The sequence below is a fragment of the Vulpes lagopus genome, chromosome 3 (genome assembly GCF_018345385.1).
Source record: "Vulpes lagopus strain Blue_001 chromosome 3, ASM1834538v1, whole genome shotgun sequence".
In the NCBI taxonomy this organism is placed as follows: domain Eukaryota; kingdom Metazoa; phylum Chordata; class Mammalia; order Carnivora; family Canidae; genus Vulpes; species Vulpes lagopus.
This window is the reverse complement of record NC_054826.1, coordinates 65,395,982-65,414,411: the sequence shown is the minus strand read 5'-3', so window position 1 is coordinate 65,414,411 and position 18,430 is coordinate 65,395,982. Positions and strand designations below refer to the sequence as shown.

At 42.3% G+C, this 18,430-nt stretch overlaps 1 protein-coding gene across 6 annotated transcripts in view; it reads right to left on the bottom strand.

The window, feature by feature from the left end:
- Positions 1-18,430, bottom strand: part of MICU1 (mitochondrial calcium uptake 1) — a 248,469-nt gene continuing 230,039 nt past the window's right edge. For all 6 annotated transcript variants that reach the window (XM_041748273.1, XM_041748278.1, XM_041748275.1 and 3 more), the window contains 2 exons: positions 5,664-5,753; positions 1-976 (listed from right to left, as the gene is read on the bottom strand). In XM_041748273.1, coding sequence (XP_041604207.1) covers positions 816-976; positions 5,664-5,753 — 251 coding nt within the window. In that variant the 3' untranslated portion in view covers positions 1-815. The remainder of the gene's footprint in view (positions 977-5,663; positions 5,754-18,430) is intronic.

The window sequence follows — 18,430 nt, the reverse complement described above, 5'->3', positions numbered from 1 at the left end:
TGGGGGTAGGGGGAGTTTATTGTAAACTGTTCTAATTAAAGTGATATTTTACGAGGGTTTAAGACAGAGGGCAGACAGGCTCTGAGCCAGGCCTCAGCTTCAGAGGGCCGCTCCTGGAGGGGAAATGGCACTTGCAGGGAACACAGACTCAATCACTGCTGCTCATTAGGCACCGAGTTATGGCAGAGTCCTCCTAGGGAGCCCAAGAGCCACGAAGCAGCTGCTTGAAATTCCAAATCTTGCTCGAAATGCCGCTGTGCCTATCACCTGCCTGGAGCAGGCCTCAGAACCATTCTGGTGACTGACACGGATCCTTTCTCTGGCCCAGGCTGCCCGGCTCTTCCTTATGACCGTTCATACAGGCTTCCTTCTGCCTTTCAGAGGTCTTCCCAACTTGTGGCTTAAAAACACCAGCAGGAGGAAAAGCAAAGAGTGTTCTGAATGTAAATCCACAGCAAAAATTACTCGAGAACTGTTTCCCAGGGTTTGCGGGTATGTGGGTGGTTCCTTGCATTCTTCATCCACAGGGTAATTTGAATGCATGGTGCTGATGAAGGTGCCAGAAGCCTGAACTTTTGGGACTTGTTCACGTTTTTGAGAACCTATGGGGATAATCACTGGGCAGAAAGAGAGCTGAGCAAAAATGCTTTGCCAAAGGAAGGGTGGAGAGGAGAAACTGGTTGAATCCTGAGATCATTCCCAAGAGGAAGGGAGCGCTACTTCCAGAAGCAGCAGCCGGAAAGCTTGTGCCAAGGCTCTGCTCAAGGGGTCAGGGTGCTCTGGGTGGAGGCGGTGGTCCCTCTCGCAGTTCTGGGTTACTGTTTAGGCAAAGCGAAGTCCCAGGCAGTTTCCTGTGCGCATTTCCACATGGCCTGCATGAGGCGGGTGAAGCCCATGTCTTTGGGCTTCTCTAGGCCTCTCATCAGCCGCTGCTTCATGATGGAAACAAATTCCTTATTGCTCAGCTCCCCATTGCCTAGAGGAAGAGGCAAACACAAGAGGGATAAGTGGAGGCCTTTGAACAAAGACACTGAGAAAATGCCATCTTTCACACCCACATCACATGTGGGTTCCAGAGCCCAGTGCACCCTCACAGCCAAATTTAATCCTCTTGGCTTCAAACAAATGGTTTGCTCCTTCCTTGATGTTTTGGATTATAACTAGTGGCAGGTTAGTGTAGTATGATAAAAGTTGAACAAGAATATATCGTAGGTCAGGTCCTATACTAGGAGTTGAGAATAGAGAGGTAAACAGGACCTTGTCCTTTGAGATACAACCAGGATGTGGGAGAGACAAATATATTATTTTGACAGGGTGGCAAATGCCAAAGTGGGGTGAACAGGAGATGCTATGGGGGGCACAGAGGAAGAGATCTAACCCAGGCTCAGCATAGTGCAAGCATAGAGCAATAAAGGCTTCCTGGAGGTGACTCCTAAGTTGAATCCCAGAGGATGAGCAAAAATTGGCCAAGTAGGAGGGAGTGAGACACAGGAGGCATTCTAGGTAGTGGTTCATTCTAGTCGCATGAGCAAAGGCATAGGCAGGGAGCAGGCTGTTGGGTACCTAGGAACTGCTGTACACAGGGGTGGGGAAGTAAACAGAAGGGGCGGGCAGGAGTCAGGTCCCCAAGGGTCTTGTATTTTCGTTAAAGTGTTTGCGCTTTATCTTCCAGGAGTGGAGCGGAAGGAAGGAAAGGACTGCAAGTAAGTAAGTGAGATGGAGTTAGATTTCCATTTTGGATGGATTTCTCTGGCTGGATATGGGGATAGGACAAGAGAACCGCATAACTGGAATACAGCAATCAATCGGGAAGACTACTGCCATAGTCCAGGTGAGAGATGAAGTAGGGTTTTCACAGTAAAAACCAAAATCAAAAATCTGGCTTTGGGTTAAGCCCATTTTCTCATGGCCTCCCATTTCGCCCTCTTCAGTGACAGTCTCTTAGGTCTGGAGAGCAACTTGGAGTGTGTCTGGTTTAACCAAAGGTCAACCTCTCCAGCCACACAGAACAGGAACCATGTCAACGGTAGAGAACAGTTACCCTTTAACTACACGCCTAGGAGTAAAGGTCTGCTGCTGACTAAAAGAACGGCAGCCATTTCTGGTAGGGATAAGACAACAGGAAGTCAGCAAACAGACTCTTACTAACGACTGGCCTGGGAAGAGAGTGGAAAGAAGGAACACAGGGTTTACTTTTGTAGAGAGTACCTGAAAACCTAAACTGGCCCATGTTTTCTGGCTGGAGGGAGCATGGAGAGCCTCAGAGGTACCTCATAGCAAGGAGGAGATTAGGAGATTAGGAGACCTAATCTATGGTTTTCAAAGTCAGGAGAAGGATTATCTTTGGGAGAGGAAGTGACTGGAAGGCAGTACCAGGGGGCTCTGTGGTCCTGCTAATGTGATGTTTCTGGATAATGCTGGTTATACAGGTATGTTCAGTTATTATTTTTTAAGATTTTATTTATTTGAAAGAGAGAGCATGAGAGAGAAACGTGAGTGAGCACAAACTGGGGGGCAGGGAAAGGCAGAGGGAGAGGGAGAAGCAGGCTCCCCGCTGAGCAGGGAACCGGATGCTGGGCTTGATCCTAGGACCCTGGGATCATGTCCTGAGCTGAAGGCAGAGGCTCAACTGACTGAGCTACCCAGGTGCCCCAGTGCGTTCAGGTTTTAAAAATTTAGCAAGGTGTTTACTTATGATATTTGCACTTTTCTGTATGTATATTATACTTCAATATAAAGAGTTAAAATGTAGCCTGGTTGGCTGAAAAGTGACCAGTAATATGGCTTATTAAGAATACAATTAAAAGGGCACCTGGGTGGCTCAGTCGATTAAGCATTTGCCTTCAGCTCAGGTCATGATCTCAGGATCTTGAGATTGAGCCCTGTTGGGCTCCTTGCTCAGTGGGGAGTCTGATTTTCTCCCTCTGCCCCTCCCCCTACTTGTGCTGTGTGTCACTCTCTCTCAAATAAAAAATAAAATCTTAAAAAATGGAATATAATTAAAAGAACAAAAAAGGTCTAAATGAGATTCTTAATATCTTTATAAGAGACGCTGAAGATGAAAAAATCTGAGGTCATTTAGACTATCATGGGATTTGCTTCCTGCTTCCCTAAGGCTAGAGCTAATCAATGTGAATGGCTTCTGCTACTTATGAAGCAAGTATATGACTGAATGTCATCTGTGTGCATGTGTCATCTGTGAGTGCAACTCTAAATTCTGGGATGAACAAGTCTGAAAGTCAATGTCCTCTGGCATTTTGACCTAAGATCTAGAGCTTGTAGACTAACAATGGCTTTTAAATTTAATATGCACTTCCTTTTTCTGTAGATAAAAACAAACAAACCAACCCAGAGGTGTTAAATGATTTTTTTAAAGGTGACTCAAGTAGATATTGACAGAACCTCCTTCTAAAAGGCTGGAAAATCCAATTTCATTTCTCAGGCCTTCCTAGGAGAAGAGGGGAACTGTGAGGCCGCTTGCCTTTATTCTCATATTTACTTTATGGACCGGCTCTCTGGCTTCAAAAATTATAAAATTAAGTGTTTTTTGGAAAAAACCTCAAACCAACTAGAAGTGATTTTGCAAAAACAAAATCTGAGGGAAGCTAAACTGTAGAGCAGTGCTCTTCATTAGAACCATCTTTCATGAAGGAATTTTTTTTTTTAATCTGTGCTACTTAATACGGTAGCCATTGGGCACATGCAGCTATTGAGTACTTGAAATGTGGCTAGACAGATCAAGGAACTGTTTTCAGTTGTTAATTTTATTGATCTAAATTTAAATAGCCACATGTAAGTAGTAGTATCATTTTGGAGAGGGCAGCACTAGAGAATAACCTACCCCTACCTGAGGGTGAGGCCATCTTCTTGTTCTAACCCTGGAACAAAACAAGGTTTGACTCAGACCTTGGTTGTGGGTGCAGGTGGGAGGTTTAAATAACTCAAGTTCAACTAGGTAATTTCAATAACTTAAGAAACACCTATTAGGTGCAAAGTACTATCCGAGGTACCTATGGAGGAGTCCAAAGGTGAACAAAGGACTTGCAACTACCCTTAAAAGGCTCATAATTTATTTACTCCAGGGTTATTTACAATAGCCAAGATATGGAAGCAGCCCCAGTGTCCATCCACGCTGAGTGGATAAAGGAGATGTGGTGTGTATGTATGTACATGTACACACACACACACACACACACACACACACACACACCCTGGAATACTACTGAGCCATAAAAAGCAATGAAATCTTGCCATTTGCAATGACATGGATGGAGCTAGAGAGTATAAGGCTAATAAGCAAAATCAGCCAGAGAAGGACAAAAACCATATGATTTTACTCTTGTGGAATTTAAGAAACAAAATGAGCAACAGGGGAAAAAAGAGAGAGAAAGAGACAAACCAAGAAACAGGCTCTTAACTAAGGAGAACGAACTGATGGTGACCAGAGGGGAGGTGGTGGGGGGGATGGGTGACATGGGTGATAGGGATGAAGGAGGGCACTTGTGGTGATGGGCAGTGGATGATGTATGGAATTGTGGAATCACTATGTTGTACACCTGAAACGAATAGAACATTGCATGTTAACTCACCGGAATCAAAGTGAAAACCTTAAAAAAAAAAACCCCTCACAACTTAGTAGGGAAGTTAGGTCATATACACAGAGGTAGAGAGTAACATGCTGTAATGAAGACAAATTGAAACACGTTAAGGAATAAAAAAGCCCAAGGGATTCACTATGCTGGGGCCAGAAGGAAGGTTTCACCAAGGCAGGAACTTCTGACCTGCTTCCTGGATTCCACTGGCCTTACTTCCTAGAGGGAAGATGAACAATGAATCCTGGCTGTGACACAAGCAGTAGAGGTAACAGAATAGAGGGAAGCCGCCAGCTTTGATTCACATCCTCGCTATGCTATCTACTACTACCTGTGTGCTCCTGGGGAAACGACTCAGCCTAAGTCTCAGCATCCTTATCTGGAAAATGTGGTGAAGAACAGTTCTTACAGTCAGAGAATTACCTGAGCAGCTTAGCACAATGCCTGGCTCTTAGTAAGCATCGAGGAAAAGGGTAAGGTTCTACTGTAAACATCAGTAGTAGTATTATGCCAGGACACATAGCTGAGAAATGACACCACAGTGGAACCAGGACCTCTTAAATGGGCTCAACTACAGAGTGGTCACAGACACCACAGACCACTGCAAGCTAGAGGGCAAAAATGGAATGTGAATGACTGCAATGTGCTTTGGGAGGTAGAGAGGTCAGTACCACCTTTCTAGATGCACTCAGATAAATTGTGTGCTCCTGGTCTATTAAGGGGCAAGTTGAGTCTAATATTTTTGTTTCCTTTTTTTTTTTTTTTAGTTTTTATATTTGAGGTTTACTTTTACAAACACTACTAGAATTGAATTGTTTCCTTTGTTAAGATCTTTATGGTCATACGTTAATTTAGGCCTATAGGCAAATTGGAGTTACAAGAAGAAATGGAAAACACAAACCAGGACCTATGGTTATAGTTCTCAATGTGATGATGCAGAGGGCTGAGCTACTGGTGTGGGAAAGGGGTAAGTTGAAGAGGTACAGGATAGTGCACTGGAGCTGTCTGCAAGGCTCCGTTATAAACAATGTCTACTTCAAGGACAATCTAACTCCAGAGGGCCCCACTCACCATCGCAGTCAAAGAGCGCAAACACCACATCACACACATGGTCGGAGAGTTCCACTTTAGCTACTGTCCTGGCCACCTGCTGCATGGTCACTGAAAGAAGAGAGATGCTGAATTAGTACGGCAGAGGGACTTTCAGTTTGCTGTCTCTAAACTACTCGGTCATAATAAAAAGTTTTCAACTATATTTAAGTCATATTTAAGAAAATGAGAATTTGGTTTTAACCCAAAACATCCTTTCCTTTTCATCTCAGGTTCCATTCTTTTCTTTTTAAAAAAGATTTCATTTATTCACTTGAGAGAGCATGCACACAAGCAGCGGGGAGGGGCAGAGGAAGAGGGAGAAGCAGACTACCCGCTGAGTAGGGAGCCCGAATCAGGGCTTGATCCCAGGATCCCAAGGTCATGACCTGAGCCGAAGGTAGATGCCCAATTGACTGAGCTACCCAGGTGCCCCTAGGTTCCATTCTTTTCTACTGCTGCTATATTTTAGGAGGTATATACAGTTAAGAGTGCCTGATACTAAGTTCATAGAGACAGAAAGTAAGTAGATTAGTGGTTACCAGGGGCTAGGATGATGGGGAATGGGAAGTTAGTGGTCAGCAGATACAGATTTTCTCTTTGGGGTGATGGAAACATTTTGGAAGTGACAGTTGCATAACAGTGTGAATGTAATTAAGCTGATGATTTGTACAGTTAAAAATGGTTTAACTGTCATCTTTATGTTAATATATATGTCACCACAGTAAAAATTAAAAAAAATTAAATTTTATCCACTTATTTGAGAGAGAGAGAGAGAGAGAGACAGAGACAGAGACAGAGCACAAGCATGAGAGCATGGGGAGGGGCAGAGGGAGATGGAAAGGGAGAGAGAATTTCCAGGTGACTCCCCACCATGCATGGAACCTGATGCAGGACTCGATCCCATGACTCTGAGATCATGACTTGAGCTGAAAACGAGTTGGATGATTAACCCACCGAGCCACCCCGGCACCCCATACCATAGTAAAAATTTAAAAGGTGAAAAATCCACATAATATTTAAGCATGGGATTCTAATGGTCTAGAGCATGCATTGGTGGTTCTCTTATTATTACCAGGAGTGTGCCTTGAGAAAAAAACTAAGAACGCCCGATATTGCAATAGTCTCCATCTTGGCATCTCTCTCTGGCAGGAAAGAATATGATTTTGAAAAAGTCAAAGAAATAAGCAGGCAGCAAAAGAATGAGAGGTGGGGAATGAGGAGGTTTGTGTCAGGACACTAACAGGCATCACCTTTCCTTTGCTGACTGCCAGCTAAGGACCTGCATCCATGAGCTCCTTGCCCCTCCTCCTGGCCTTCCATCAGCCACTCTGTCTTTTGAACTGTGCCCTCTGGGGTAACAGTGGGCCCCCATCTCACTAATTCAGTGTCTGTGGCCTTTTTTGTTTTGTTTTGTTTTTCTTCTTCCAGACCTCCATGGAAAATCTCTTCTCTCTTACCATTTTCTCTTTATCTGACATTTACTGTTAGACACTGGCAATCATGTGAAAATTGGGTTCTCATGAAAGACAAGCCAGGAAAGGTTAGGCCATTTCCACTACCTATTCTCACTGTCTGTCCTCAAACCTGATCTAGGGGCACGTATAATTTATGTTATTGCTTATGGACACTTATCTTAAGTGAGGTAAACCTCACGGGAAAGAAAAGGATTGATTTTTACTTATCAATCAACTAGCAATGAAGTGTTCTAAATATTAAAGATTAGATTCATCCAGAAGCAGTGTGAACTTGAAGTCAGTGTGCCTTCTCTGTGGATTTGGTTCCTATTAATTTCAGTTCTTTCCTGTCATTTTCTCCAGCATTCAACCTTTCACTTGGCCTCAGTCACCTCTATGTATTCACCACAGCGCCCCCAAGGTCGGCAGATACAAGTACCAGAGCAAGGCAGAGATGCAAGGAGGGGATGCAGGAGAGAAACTGCTTGGAGTCACCAGACTCTGAGCTCTGCTCCAGCTCCACCACCCATTTGCTGTGTGACCCTGATGAAGTCTCTTGAAATCGCTTTAAATTTAATTTTTTCATATTCATATGAGGGGATGCCACAAAATAACTGTTGAGGGGCTTAGTAGTCCAAAGAACAGTTTGTTGGTGTTTTCGAGAATCTGAGGGTGGAGGTATACAGAGACAGCTGAGGATCTCTATGACGAAGGGTACAGGAAAGTCGTATTGGCCACAAGTTAGGCTATGCCTTGGTGTTCACAGCCTCTGGCTTGAGGGGGACGGCTGCCCAGGAGGGCAAGAAGAGCCAGTTTTCTCACCCACACCCAGGATGTTAGTTAGGGTGAAGGAGGAATCAAGATCCCTTGGAACTTCAAGACTTCAGCAGAAGGTATTTCAGCGGATGTTCATGAGATGTGGTTAACTTCCGACCGGGGAGCTGGAGAATCTGCACAACTGCAGAAGTTCTGGGGTTTAAAAACTTTGCCTTGTAGGTCTAGATACTTGATTTTCTCTGCTGGCCCAGGAAGAACTGATTCCTGCTAACTAAACTGCCCAAGGAAGGAACAGAAATCAGCATGCCAATTTACAACAAGAATAGTAACTGTTAAGAGAACTAAAATGGTAACAGCTGGTTATTATACTTCTCAGTTGGAAAATCTAAGGAAATTCAATTCATCTCAGAAGATTGCTCAGTGCAAACAGAATCGGATCAGAAGGAACTGGAGGCTCTCAGACTGTGATAGAACTATCCTTTGCAGTCACAGAATATGTTCTGAGAAGTGGATTAAAACCGGCTTTGTATTTGATAAACAGTCGCTTTGTTATTAACCATTCCTTTGTCTGCATTTCACATCAATCCCACACTTCCATCAAAACTGATAACTAGCCTCTTTTTCTCTTTCCCATTTCCTTCCATTCTCTCAGGGCAGAGTACCCGCTGCTGATTCCTCTTGATGTTCCAAGTGCCCATCCTTTGCACCACCAAGACTGGTAGGGTCCTTTCCTCTAGATAATCCATTAACTAAATAGGATCCAAGGATATCAGTGACTGCTCTTGACAATTTTTAGTGAAAAGCTCACTAAAGTGGTACTTAGTGGTTACAGAACAGGGATCTCTGGAGGCCACCAGCAGGAATGCCTCATTATCAATGCCATCTCTTCACAGAACAATTACAGATTACATTCCGTTTCACTTGGAGAGGGTTACCAGGGCTGCTAAGTCACTGTAACTCAAACTACTGGGATGTCATCAGCTAGGGGTGCCCTTTCCCTGTCCAAGATCCTCAGGTCCCCAGGGTATGAATCAGAGCAGTGGAGGAAAGAAATATTTAACTAGCTGGTGAGCTGTCAAAATGTGAGCTCTTGGGAACAAGCAGGATGATAGCAGATTACAAGCCACATGCTTGATGGCTGGTCCTGAGAGTTGGCTCATTTATATTTGCTTCCACATCCCTGAATCAGAAAGTCATAATTAAATCATAGCAAGCAGGGATGCCCGGGTGGCTCATCGGTTAAGCACCTGCCTTCAGCCCAGGGCGTGGTCCTGGAGACCCGGGATCGAGTCCCACATCAGGCTTCCTGCATGGAGCCTACTTCTTTCTCCCTCTGCCTGTGTCTCTCATGAATAAATAAATAAAATATTAAAAAAAATAAATCATAGCAAGCAGAACACTGCCCTCCTCCCCCACTGCCCCACCCAGCTTTTGACCTCCCTAGGTAGACCAGGATTCTGGAATCTGGGTCTTTCTCACTGATGATGCTAACTGATTGATGACTGGGATTCTAGTTTGTAATCTGAAAGATGTCTGCCTGGAGCATGAGGTCACCCTGGAGAAGGTCTAGGTTTCCAAGGCCTATATACTTCTTTGGTGCAAATGTGGTCCTGCTGCCCGAACAACAGATGGACGTGAGATGGGGTGATTTCTACTAGATTAGGATAGGGAAGAATGTGTAGAAGTGGGCTCAACTGGCTCTTGAAAATGTGGTACCCTTTTGAAAAGTCCAGACAGAATCGAATCTGAGTTGTGCCAGGTCCCCAGTCTCCTCTCTGGCAAGATAGCTGGAGAGTTCAGTAGTAGGAAGAACATATGCTGAGTCTGTGTGACTACAATGTCAGAAGCTACGTTACACAGAGTTATTTACCACAGTTGTCGAACAGAAGAAGGGAGAGTTCTGCAGGGATAAGAGACCAGATATCCACCTGGAATCAGAGACTCTTAGGACTAGAAGAGAACCTCAGAGAAAGTGCAAAATCCAGAGAATAATTTGCCCAGCGGGCAGCGGATCTAGGTCTAGAATCTAGGTCTCCCGACTTCCAGCCCATAATCTTTTCTGTATGCACCTTGGGTCTACTTGCACCTGTATATGGACAATACTGGTTCCTCTATGAAAGTGTCCCCCTAGACAACAGAGAAAGCTCAGGTAAAAGAAAAAGCTGGTTGGGGAATCCTCAGTGCTAGTGGGCAGAGATCAGTAACTGAATAGCTGGAGGCTGTGAGGAGGAGTCAGCATTATGGTTTGATCACAGATCTGATTGCCCTATATGCTGGAAGATATTAGCATTCCCTTGAAACTTCTAGCAATTTCGGGGATAATTTAGAAAGTTTATTTACCTGCAACCCAATGAAAAACACGTGAAACAGGGCAGCCCTGGTGGCTCAGTGGTTTAATGCTGCCTTCAGCTCTGGGCCTGATCCTGGAGACCCGGGACCGACTCCCACATCAGACTCCCTGAATGGAGCCTGTTTCTCCTTCTGTCTGTATCTCTGCCTCTCTCTCTCTCTCTTTCTCTCTCTGTGTCTCTCATGAATAAATAAAATCTTAAAAAAAAAAACAAAACAAAAAAACAACAAACAAGTGAAACAGAGGTGGCCCTGGGAGCTCTTCCCCACAGTTGCCTCTGTTGCACAGATCTGGCTACGATGATGAGCGAGCATGACCCAGTTAGAAGCTGCCTGTCTCTTCCTAATTGCAAAGGTGTTTGGAAAGGTGATACTCCAAGTTGGGCTGGCAGTCTCTAGCTGTGTGGTCATGTGATTATTCCTGCCTTCCTGGACTGCAGCGGAGAAAATGAAAAGCTGGCTTGTGACTGCCAAGGTTAAGTGAGGGGAGACATTTCTGCTTCAGCCCTGGAAAGGCTAATGATACAGATGCCTTCGTTTCTTCAGTCCGTCCCTGGATGGCTTTGGGGGTGTGGTGGGGATAGGTAGAAGGATTCTCCCTCGGAGAGCACTTGTCCTTTCTTTTGTATCTTCTTTCAAGGCACTTTGGCTAAGAGAACACACACATTTCAACCTGATTCTGGGGGGCAGGGGAGGCGGGAAGGACAGCATTCATGGGAACTAGCAATTTAAGCAGCTAAGAGCAGAGCAGTATACCAATAATGAAAATAACAATTCCTTGTTCTTCCTGGTGCTTTTAAGATGTAGGCGGGTTGACCCCCTCTGTGTACTCCGGCTGCCACCTAGTCAGAGGTGATGTTGGTGGTCCTAGCTCCTAAACACCAGAACATGCCACAGAGAAAACCTGAATCTCAGGTTTTCTGAATCTCAGGGCATCATCCCAGATGACTGCTTCTATGAGCTTTATGTGCTTAATCTAGTATAAACTGATTTAGAGTTAAGGTTTATTGCCATTATCCATTATTTAATATCTGGCTTCAAAAATCCTCATCATATTCTGTTCACAAAAGGCAAACATTTTTACCAGCACCACTGGGAAGTGATTTCAGCTGATGCACCCATAGAATGATCAATTTAGTGGGGGAGACTGTATATACCATTAAGACTGAGAAATATGTAGGAGAAATTATCAGACATATTAATAGATACATATGGGTTACAGCAGACTAGTGTGTGTTTGGGAGGAGGTACATTTTGGATCTGAATTCTAAAGGATTAAAGAGATGCCCGCTCCAGATTTGAGCATGTATGATAGTGGGTGATGTGGAGCGGGGGGGTGGAGGAGTCAATCTGAATAAAGTACTGAAAGCGGCAAGGGATGCTAATGCCTGACTAGTGAGCGAGAACAGAAGGTATAGGGGGTGGTGAGAGCATCAGGATAGATTTTACAGAGGGACAGTTAAGGCCTGTTGCAAGGAAACCTTTATAACAAAGCCAGCTCTTACTTGGAGACCAACTTCCCATATTCACTTGTTTTTGCCTCCTTAACTCTTTAAATTCTCATTCTTTTTACTTGAAAAAGCTGGTTTTCATTAGCTAATACATTTATCTGTTTCAAAATTCAAATGGTACAAAAGGGTCAAAGTACCCTTCCCAACCTTATCTCCTAGTCACCTAGTTGTCCAGGGGCAACCAATATCTCCAGTTGCTCCAGAAATGTGGATATAAAAATCAAATTTTCATTCTTCACTTCTTCCCACAAAAATAGTAGTATGCTAAATACATATTTTTGCTTTACTCATTTAACAACATCTCTTAGGAAGAATGCCATACCCATACATAAATAATTCTTTTTTAATAGCTGCATAGTATTCCACTGACAGGATATATCATTTATGTAACCAGTTCCTAATTTATCCTAACCTCAATCTTGAGGGGGGAGAACCTTTTATTGCCCCTCCCTTTACAACATTACTTCCTTGGTGGCCTACAGTTGTCAGCTTCAATAGAATTTGAATCTCTGGTAGTGTCAAGGAGAGGAACTGATATATTTAAAATCTGCCTTGCTGAAATAATGTATAAGGTTAAATATTCTTCACCTTGACAAGTGTCTCATCAAAGCTTCAGAGGCTTCTAAGGGTAGTAAACCTTGAAGTCCCTAAAGAAGCAGAGTTTGAATAAATACTAATCTCTGTATTTCCCCAGTTGGTGGAATTCCTTTCTGATCCTTTTCTCAGCAGGACACAATATTGGCTAATTTCGTCCTTATTTGTCTATTTATGTGGATTTGGGGCAGTTTATCCTACCCTCACCCTCCTCTCTCTCTCACTGGTAATCATGAATCCTCAAAACAGCTCTCTTCCTCCCTGGAGGCACTTACATAATTTTACTAAATCACAATATATTCAAAGTAATATAGTTAAGTCAGAATCAATCTTTAGAATTGCTAAGGGCCTTTAAATTTGGGAAAATAAATGAGGTCTTTGCAGAGAAATTGCCTCATAAAGCAAACATTTCTTTCAGAATTTGAGCTTCCTTGCCTTCATCATGAATCATTTTAAACATTGATGACTTTGTCTTAAATGAATGGAATCCTGGTCAACACTCCTCTTCACATATAAATGTTTCTACAAAATGCAGCAATGAACTGAAGTGCAGGGGCTTGCCTCCCACAAACTTTAAAAGAATTTATAAAATAGGAGCCTTTCCCCCACATAACCTGTTCCCCACACATCTTTGTGACAGTCCCACTCCTGCCTTCATGCTATGGCTGTCTGGGGGATGCTCTCTCATACATTCTTGCTGTGAACTTTTCCTATTTCTGCTTTCACATATAAACACTGAATCCCTTATATAATTCTCTAGGTTCTTGTAGCAGCAGTGGGTGTCATGAGCCAAGGAGAACAATGGTGTGGAAGTCAGTGAGCCTAAATCTCTGGTCTCAGTATTATGTCACACTACCAGTGATTTGAACAAGTCATTTCCTTCCTCTTCGTGAGTAAATGAAGAGGTTAAAAACAATAAAAGGTTTAAATAAAATTATTTATAACTTCCCTTCTCACATTAAAATTTTATGGCTGCCATGTTATTTTTTTTGTTTTAGATAACATGGCTTAAATCACTTAAAATGTCCATATCTTCGGAAGTCTTCAAAGAATCAATGTAAAAGTGTGAATTTCTGGAATTATGGCTGGTGTGGAGGGCAGAATTCTGAGACAGTCCCCAACATTCCCACCCTCTGGTGTGTGTGTGTGTGTGTGTGTGTGTGTGTATATACACACCCTCTATAATATCTAATAATCTCTAATAATCTATAATACATATATATGTATATATATATATACATATATACACCCTCTATAATCCTCTCCTTGAGTGTGGGCAGGATCTACGTGAACATAATGGGGTACTACTGTGATTAGGTTACTTTATGTGGAAAAGGTAATGGAATAATCACTCCCATGATTACTATTATATAATAAAAGAATGCAACTCAGCACAACCGGAGAAAGGGTGTCTCCTGCTGGCTGTGAAGAAGTGAGCTGCCATGTTGTGAGGGGGCCACATGGCAAGGAACTGCGGTGGCCCGCTGAGAGTGATCCCTGGCTGGCAGCCAGCAAGGAAAAGTCCTACAACTGAAAGGAATTGAATTCTTCCAGGAACCTAAATGAGCTTGGAAGAGGACCCTGAGCTGTAGATGAGAATGCAGCTCTTCCAACACTCACTATACTTTAAACCTTGTTAAGACCCAAGCAGGGAAGAGGCATTTGGGTGGCTCTGTCAATTGAGCATCTGCTTTTGGCTCAGGTCATGATCTCGGGGTCCTGGGATTGAGCCCCGTGTCAGTCTCAGCTGGGAGCCTACTTTGCCCTCTGCTCCTTCTCTCTCTCAAATAAATAAATAAAGTCTTAAAAAAAAAAAAAGACCCAAGCAGAGAAAGAAGCCAGTTATGCTGTGCCCAGACTGACTTCTAGAAACTGAGATAACAGGTTAAGATAATAAATTTGTAGTAATTTGTTATGCAGCAAGAAAGCTAAGTAGAAGGTTTTTATAGCTGGGAATGTCCTTCTGGGGTTCTTGGAATCATACTTGATGTACAGCTGTGCTCATTTTAGGTACATTTTACACAAATGTACATCTCCTGCAACTACTATACCAAACTCCACAAATTAGATCTTTAGATACACTGGCCAAAGTCTAATTAAGTTTTAAATTTCTTAACAAGAATATAAATTGAGATTGCCACCCTGCTTTTGGGAATTCAACAGTGCTGCTCTGATTTCAAATATATCTGATAATTATAAGTTAGTTCATTTTCACAGAAATTTGGATATAACTTTAGGCTATAACATGTCCCTTAAAACATTACTACATTCAGTAAAAAAGCTGACTTAATTATAGTCCTAGAATTTCTAATCTGGAAGAACCTTTGGAGACATTTAGTATCACTCTAACCTGAGGGTCAGAGAAGTTGTGACTTGCCCATGGTCTTAAAAAAATTAGTGACAGATCAAGGTGACATAGTTGTATCATTTTCCCCTTCACACTAGGCTTTTATTAGAGCAAGTCACCATCCTTTCTAGGAATTGACTATGTCTAGAATTAATCCACTCGTTTATTCACATTAGATGAACATCTACTGTGTATATAAAGAATTGTTCTAGGATCAGAGTAGGATACAAAGATATGGAGAACATGGTTCGTGTCCTCAAGAGTTTATGGTGTAGTGAAAACGTCCCCTTGAATGTTGAGGACACTAGAGATGTTAACAGGGGTTACATATTCTAGGAAAAGTGAACTTAAATAAGGATAATGCCTTCTGAAAGCAATGATCTCAAGAATCTTTGGGTGAATGATGAAACTGAGGAGAAGTGAAAGGCTCCAATCTTCCTCATTAGTAAGTGCAAATAACTTAGCAACTTTTTTTTTTTTTTTTTTTTTTAAGATTTATTTACTCATGAGAGACAGAGAGAGAGAGGCAGAGGCAGAGGCAGGGAGAAGCAGGCTCCCTGCCTGATGTGGGACTCAATCCCAGGACTCCAGAATCATGACCTGAACCAAAGGCAGATGCTCAACTACTGAGCCACCCAGGCACCCCAACTTATAACTTCAAAACAAATATGAATTCAAAAGTGACTGAAAAAAGCTGTAGATACTACTTCCTAAGAGAACAAAAGTAAGCTCCATGAGGTCCTAGGGTAATTTTTTTAGTTTTGTTTAATAACTTTTTGCTAAGTTCCCATATTGGGGTAGAACTCTATAAACTCCTAGACAGTGGAAAGATAGTATCTAGGGGCCGAAAACCAGAACAGGCATCTGGGTATAGTTATCCTTTCCATCTGATATATTAATATAATATTGTCTCATTAACTGGCACAATAACCCTGAAGCCATATTCTATTATCACCATTCTATTGATCAGGAAACTGAGGCTTTGAGAACTTAAGTGATTTGTTCAAGGTCACAAAGGTAGTGAGGAGCAAGGACTCAAACTCAGGTTTGAGTTTGAAGCCAAAATTTTTACTTACAAATTTCATGCATATATAGTTAACTCTCAAGAAGTGCTAGATGTTAGGACAGTATCTAAATGCGTAACAAAGCACTACCACACCAAAGAGTAGAGGTGGTGAAGAACATCTTGATTAGAAACTGAGAGGTCCACATCTGTATGTCCTATGTTTCAATGTTGACAAACATACCATTTGATATACACGTGTCTTTTTCTGTTCTATGTTATCCTTTAAAGGGACACCAACTTTTCTTGTTATGTGACCTTATTTAAGTGACTTTAGGCTTCTGTGTGTTGGTCTCTTCACAAAGAGTAATAGGATTAGAAAAATGATGAACACAGATGTGTCTACTAAGACATTCCTATGTGGGATAAGAAGCTAGATTAATTAGAGAGCAACTATGAGTCTGTGTCAACTCTAAGGTATGAATTCTAGATGTCAGAATGTGTCTGTAGAACATGGTCCTGAACAGAAGAGACAACTCTGTGGGGGAAATGTCATGTCATATTTCCTATTCAAGAGAAGGGCACTAACTCCAAAACACCCTAGTTTACCAAAAGGACTTTATTCTCACCCTAAGAATGGTCTATGCTCAGCCAAAGGGAACTGGAAAGAAATGACCTAGAGACTGTCTTTCTTGAGCTACTAAAAAGGATGTTTAAAAATGACAAAACATTGCCTTCAGGATTGTGTTTCAGCAGCATTTTGAGAAATACTGAGAGATGGAAGGAATATACAGACTTTGGAATTAAAGAGGCATGAGCATGAATCCTGGCTCTACCTGCTTAGCTGGGTTAACTATGAGCAAGCTGCTTTATTTTATATTTCCTTGTCCACAAAATGGGGGATAATACCAACTACCTTTCAGGTTTTGAGGATTAAAAGATAATGTCCATAAAGCACTTAGAGTAAGCTTGGCATACAGAAGTTGCAATGAAATGATAGTCGCTCTAAGTGTGCTAGTTGTGTGATGGCCTCACAATCCTCCCAGTGACGATGCTATGGGATTCTTAGGGCTCAGGAGAGGGCGGCAGCTTGTCAGTTAAAGATAAGTGTTCAGAATACAGTGGTTTGTTGTGTGTTAGAATTTATTCCATTACTAATTTCTTTCTTTTTTTTTTTTTTAAAGATTTATTTATTTATTCATTCAGAGAGAGTGAGAGAGAGGCAGAGACACAGGCAGAGGGAGAAACAGGCTCCACGCAGGGAGCCGGACGTGGGACTCGATCCTGGGTCCCCAGGATCACACCCCGGGCTGCAGGCGGCGCCAAACCTCTGTGCCACCGGGGCTGCCCTCCATTACTAATTTCTAACTTCCCCGAAAACCCAGTAGGGACCTAAATATCAAAAGACTGATAAGACTCCTTTACTCATTTAAAAGACCAGCTTTAAAAGACTCAAAGAATTTCAAAGCCACAAACAGTCTTAAAGGTCATCTATGCCACACAGGTCACTTCAGAAATAAAGGCAACAGAGATTTGATATGACTGACACTTTAGAAGAAACCTTTTATTCTCTTTGCAAAAGTAAGAATACTCTAAGTTATATAAACCATAGCTCATTTTAAAGCTCCAATTCAATTTCTAACTTTTTTCATCGTAGAATGCCATCAGGGAGGAAGTCGTGTTCAGTTTTCCATTACCTTCTTCAGACTAGGTAAATCATTTAGACAGCACTTGAGAGGTTATATATCTAAGTTTATGCCCTGTATGTGTAAAAATAAGCAATCGAACCAATTCCTCTTAAGTGCTAAACGAGAGGCGACCTATAGGGGAAATATACAATATTTCATGAAGGAAGGTTCTTTCTTCAAATGGTCAGAATTCACCAAGGACATTTCACATTTGCCTGGGAGTTTGTTATTCTCACACAGGCCATGCAGAACTAAAGAAAGAGCCTCAATGAACTTTGTTATTTTTACTCTGGAGGGATTGGATCATGCTGTCATATGGTAAATCTGTGTTTACCACCTGCCTGGGTTCTCAAACTGTTCTGAAGAACATTAGCTTTGTAAGTTGTTAAAAGACATTTTGGGGCAAATCAAGTTCGAGAACTATATGGCTCTCTTGGAGATTCATAATGCACATTAGCATATTAAAAAGTTGGCAGGAGTAGTGCTGCAGGAAGAAATTCTGTACAACCTGGCATTTTCCAAACTTATTTGAACCATGGAGCTTTTTTTTTTTTTTTTAAAACCCACAGAACCATTAACATATTGCAGTAAATAGTGTTCTTCACGATGCTGTTTGGGAAATTCTGTGCTAAATTATGTCTAAAGACAGGTTTGCAAGCTCTAAAATAGCCAAGCAAGAGCAGTGCCAGGGCCTCTTAAAGGTGCCAATTTCTGAAGGTCCTAACCTTTTGGGAAAAATGAAGACAGCCAAGACTGAGAGCAGAAGGCAGACAGAAGTACTCCTCTTTCTGCCCCTGCCCCACTCCTTCCTCAAGCCTAATATGGGGCAGAGGCTCCACTTTTAATCTTATATCTAATTAGCATTTAGCACAGCAAACTCGAGCAGCTTGGATACTTCTCTTTCTCCCCTTTAGTAGACCATGAGCTTCTTGAGGGTAGAACCCAGCACAGCACCTCTGTTGTTGGCTGAACAAATGGATGAACCACATTGATTCTGGTTTACATCATCAATTTAATGATGAA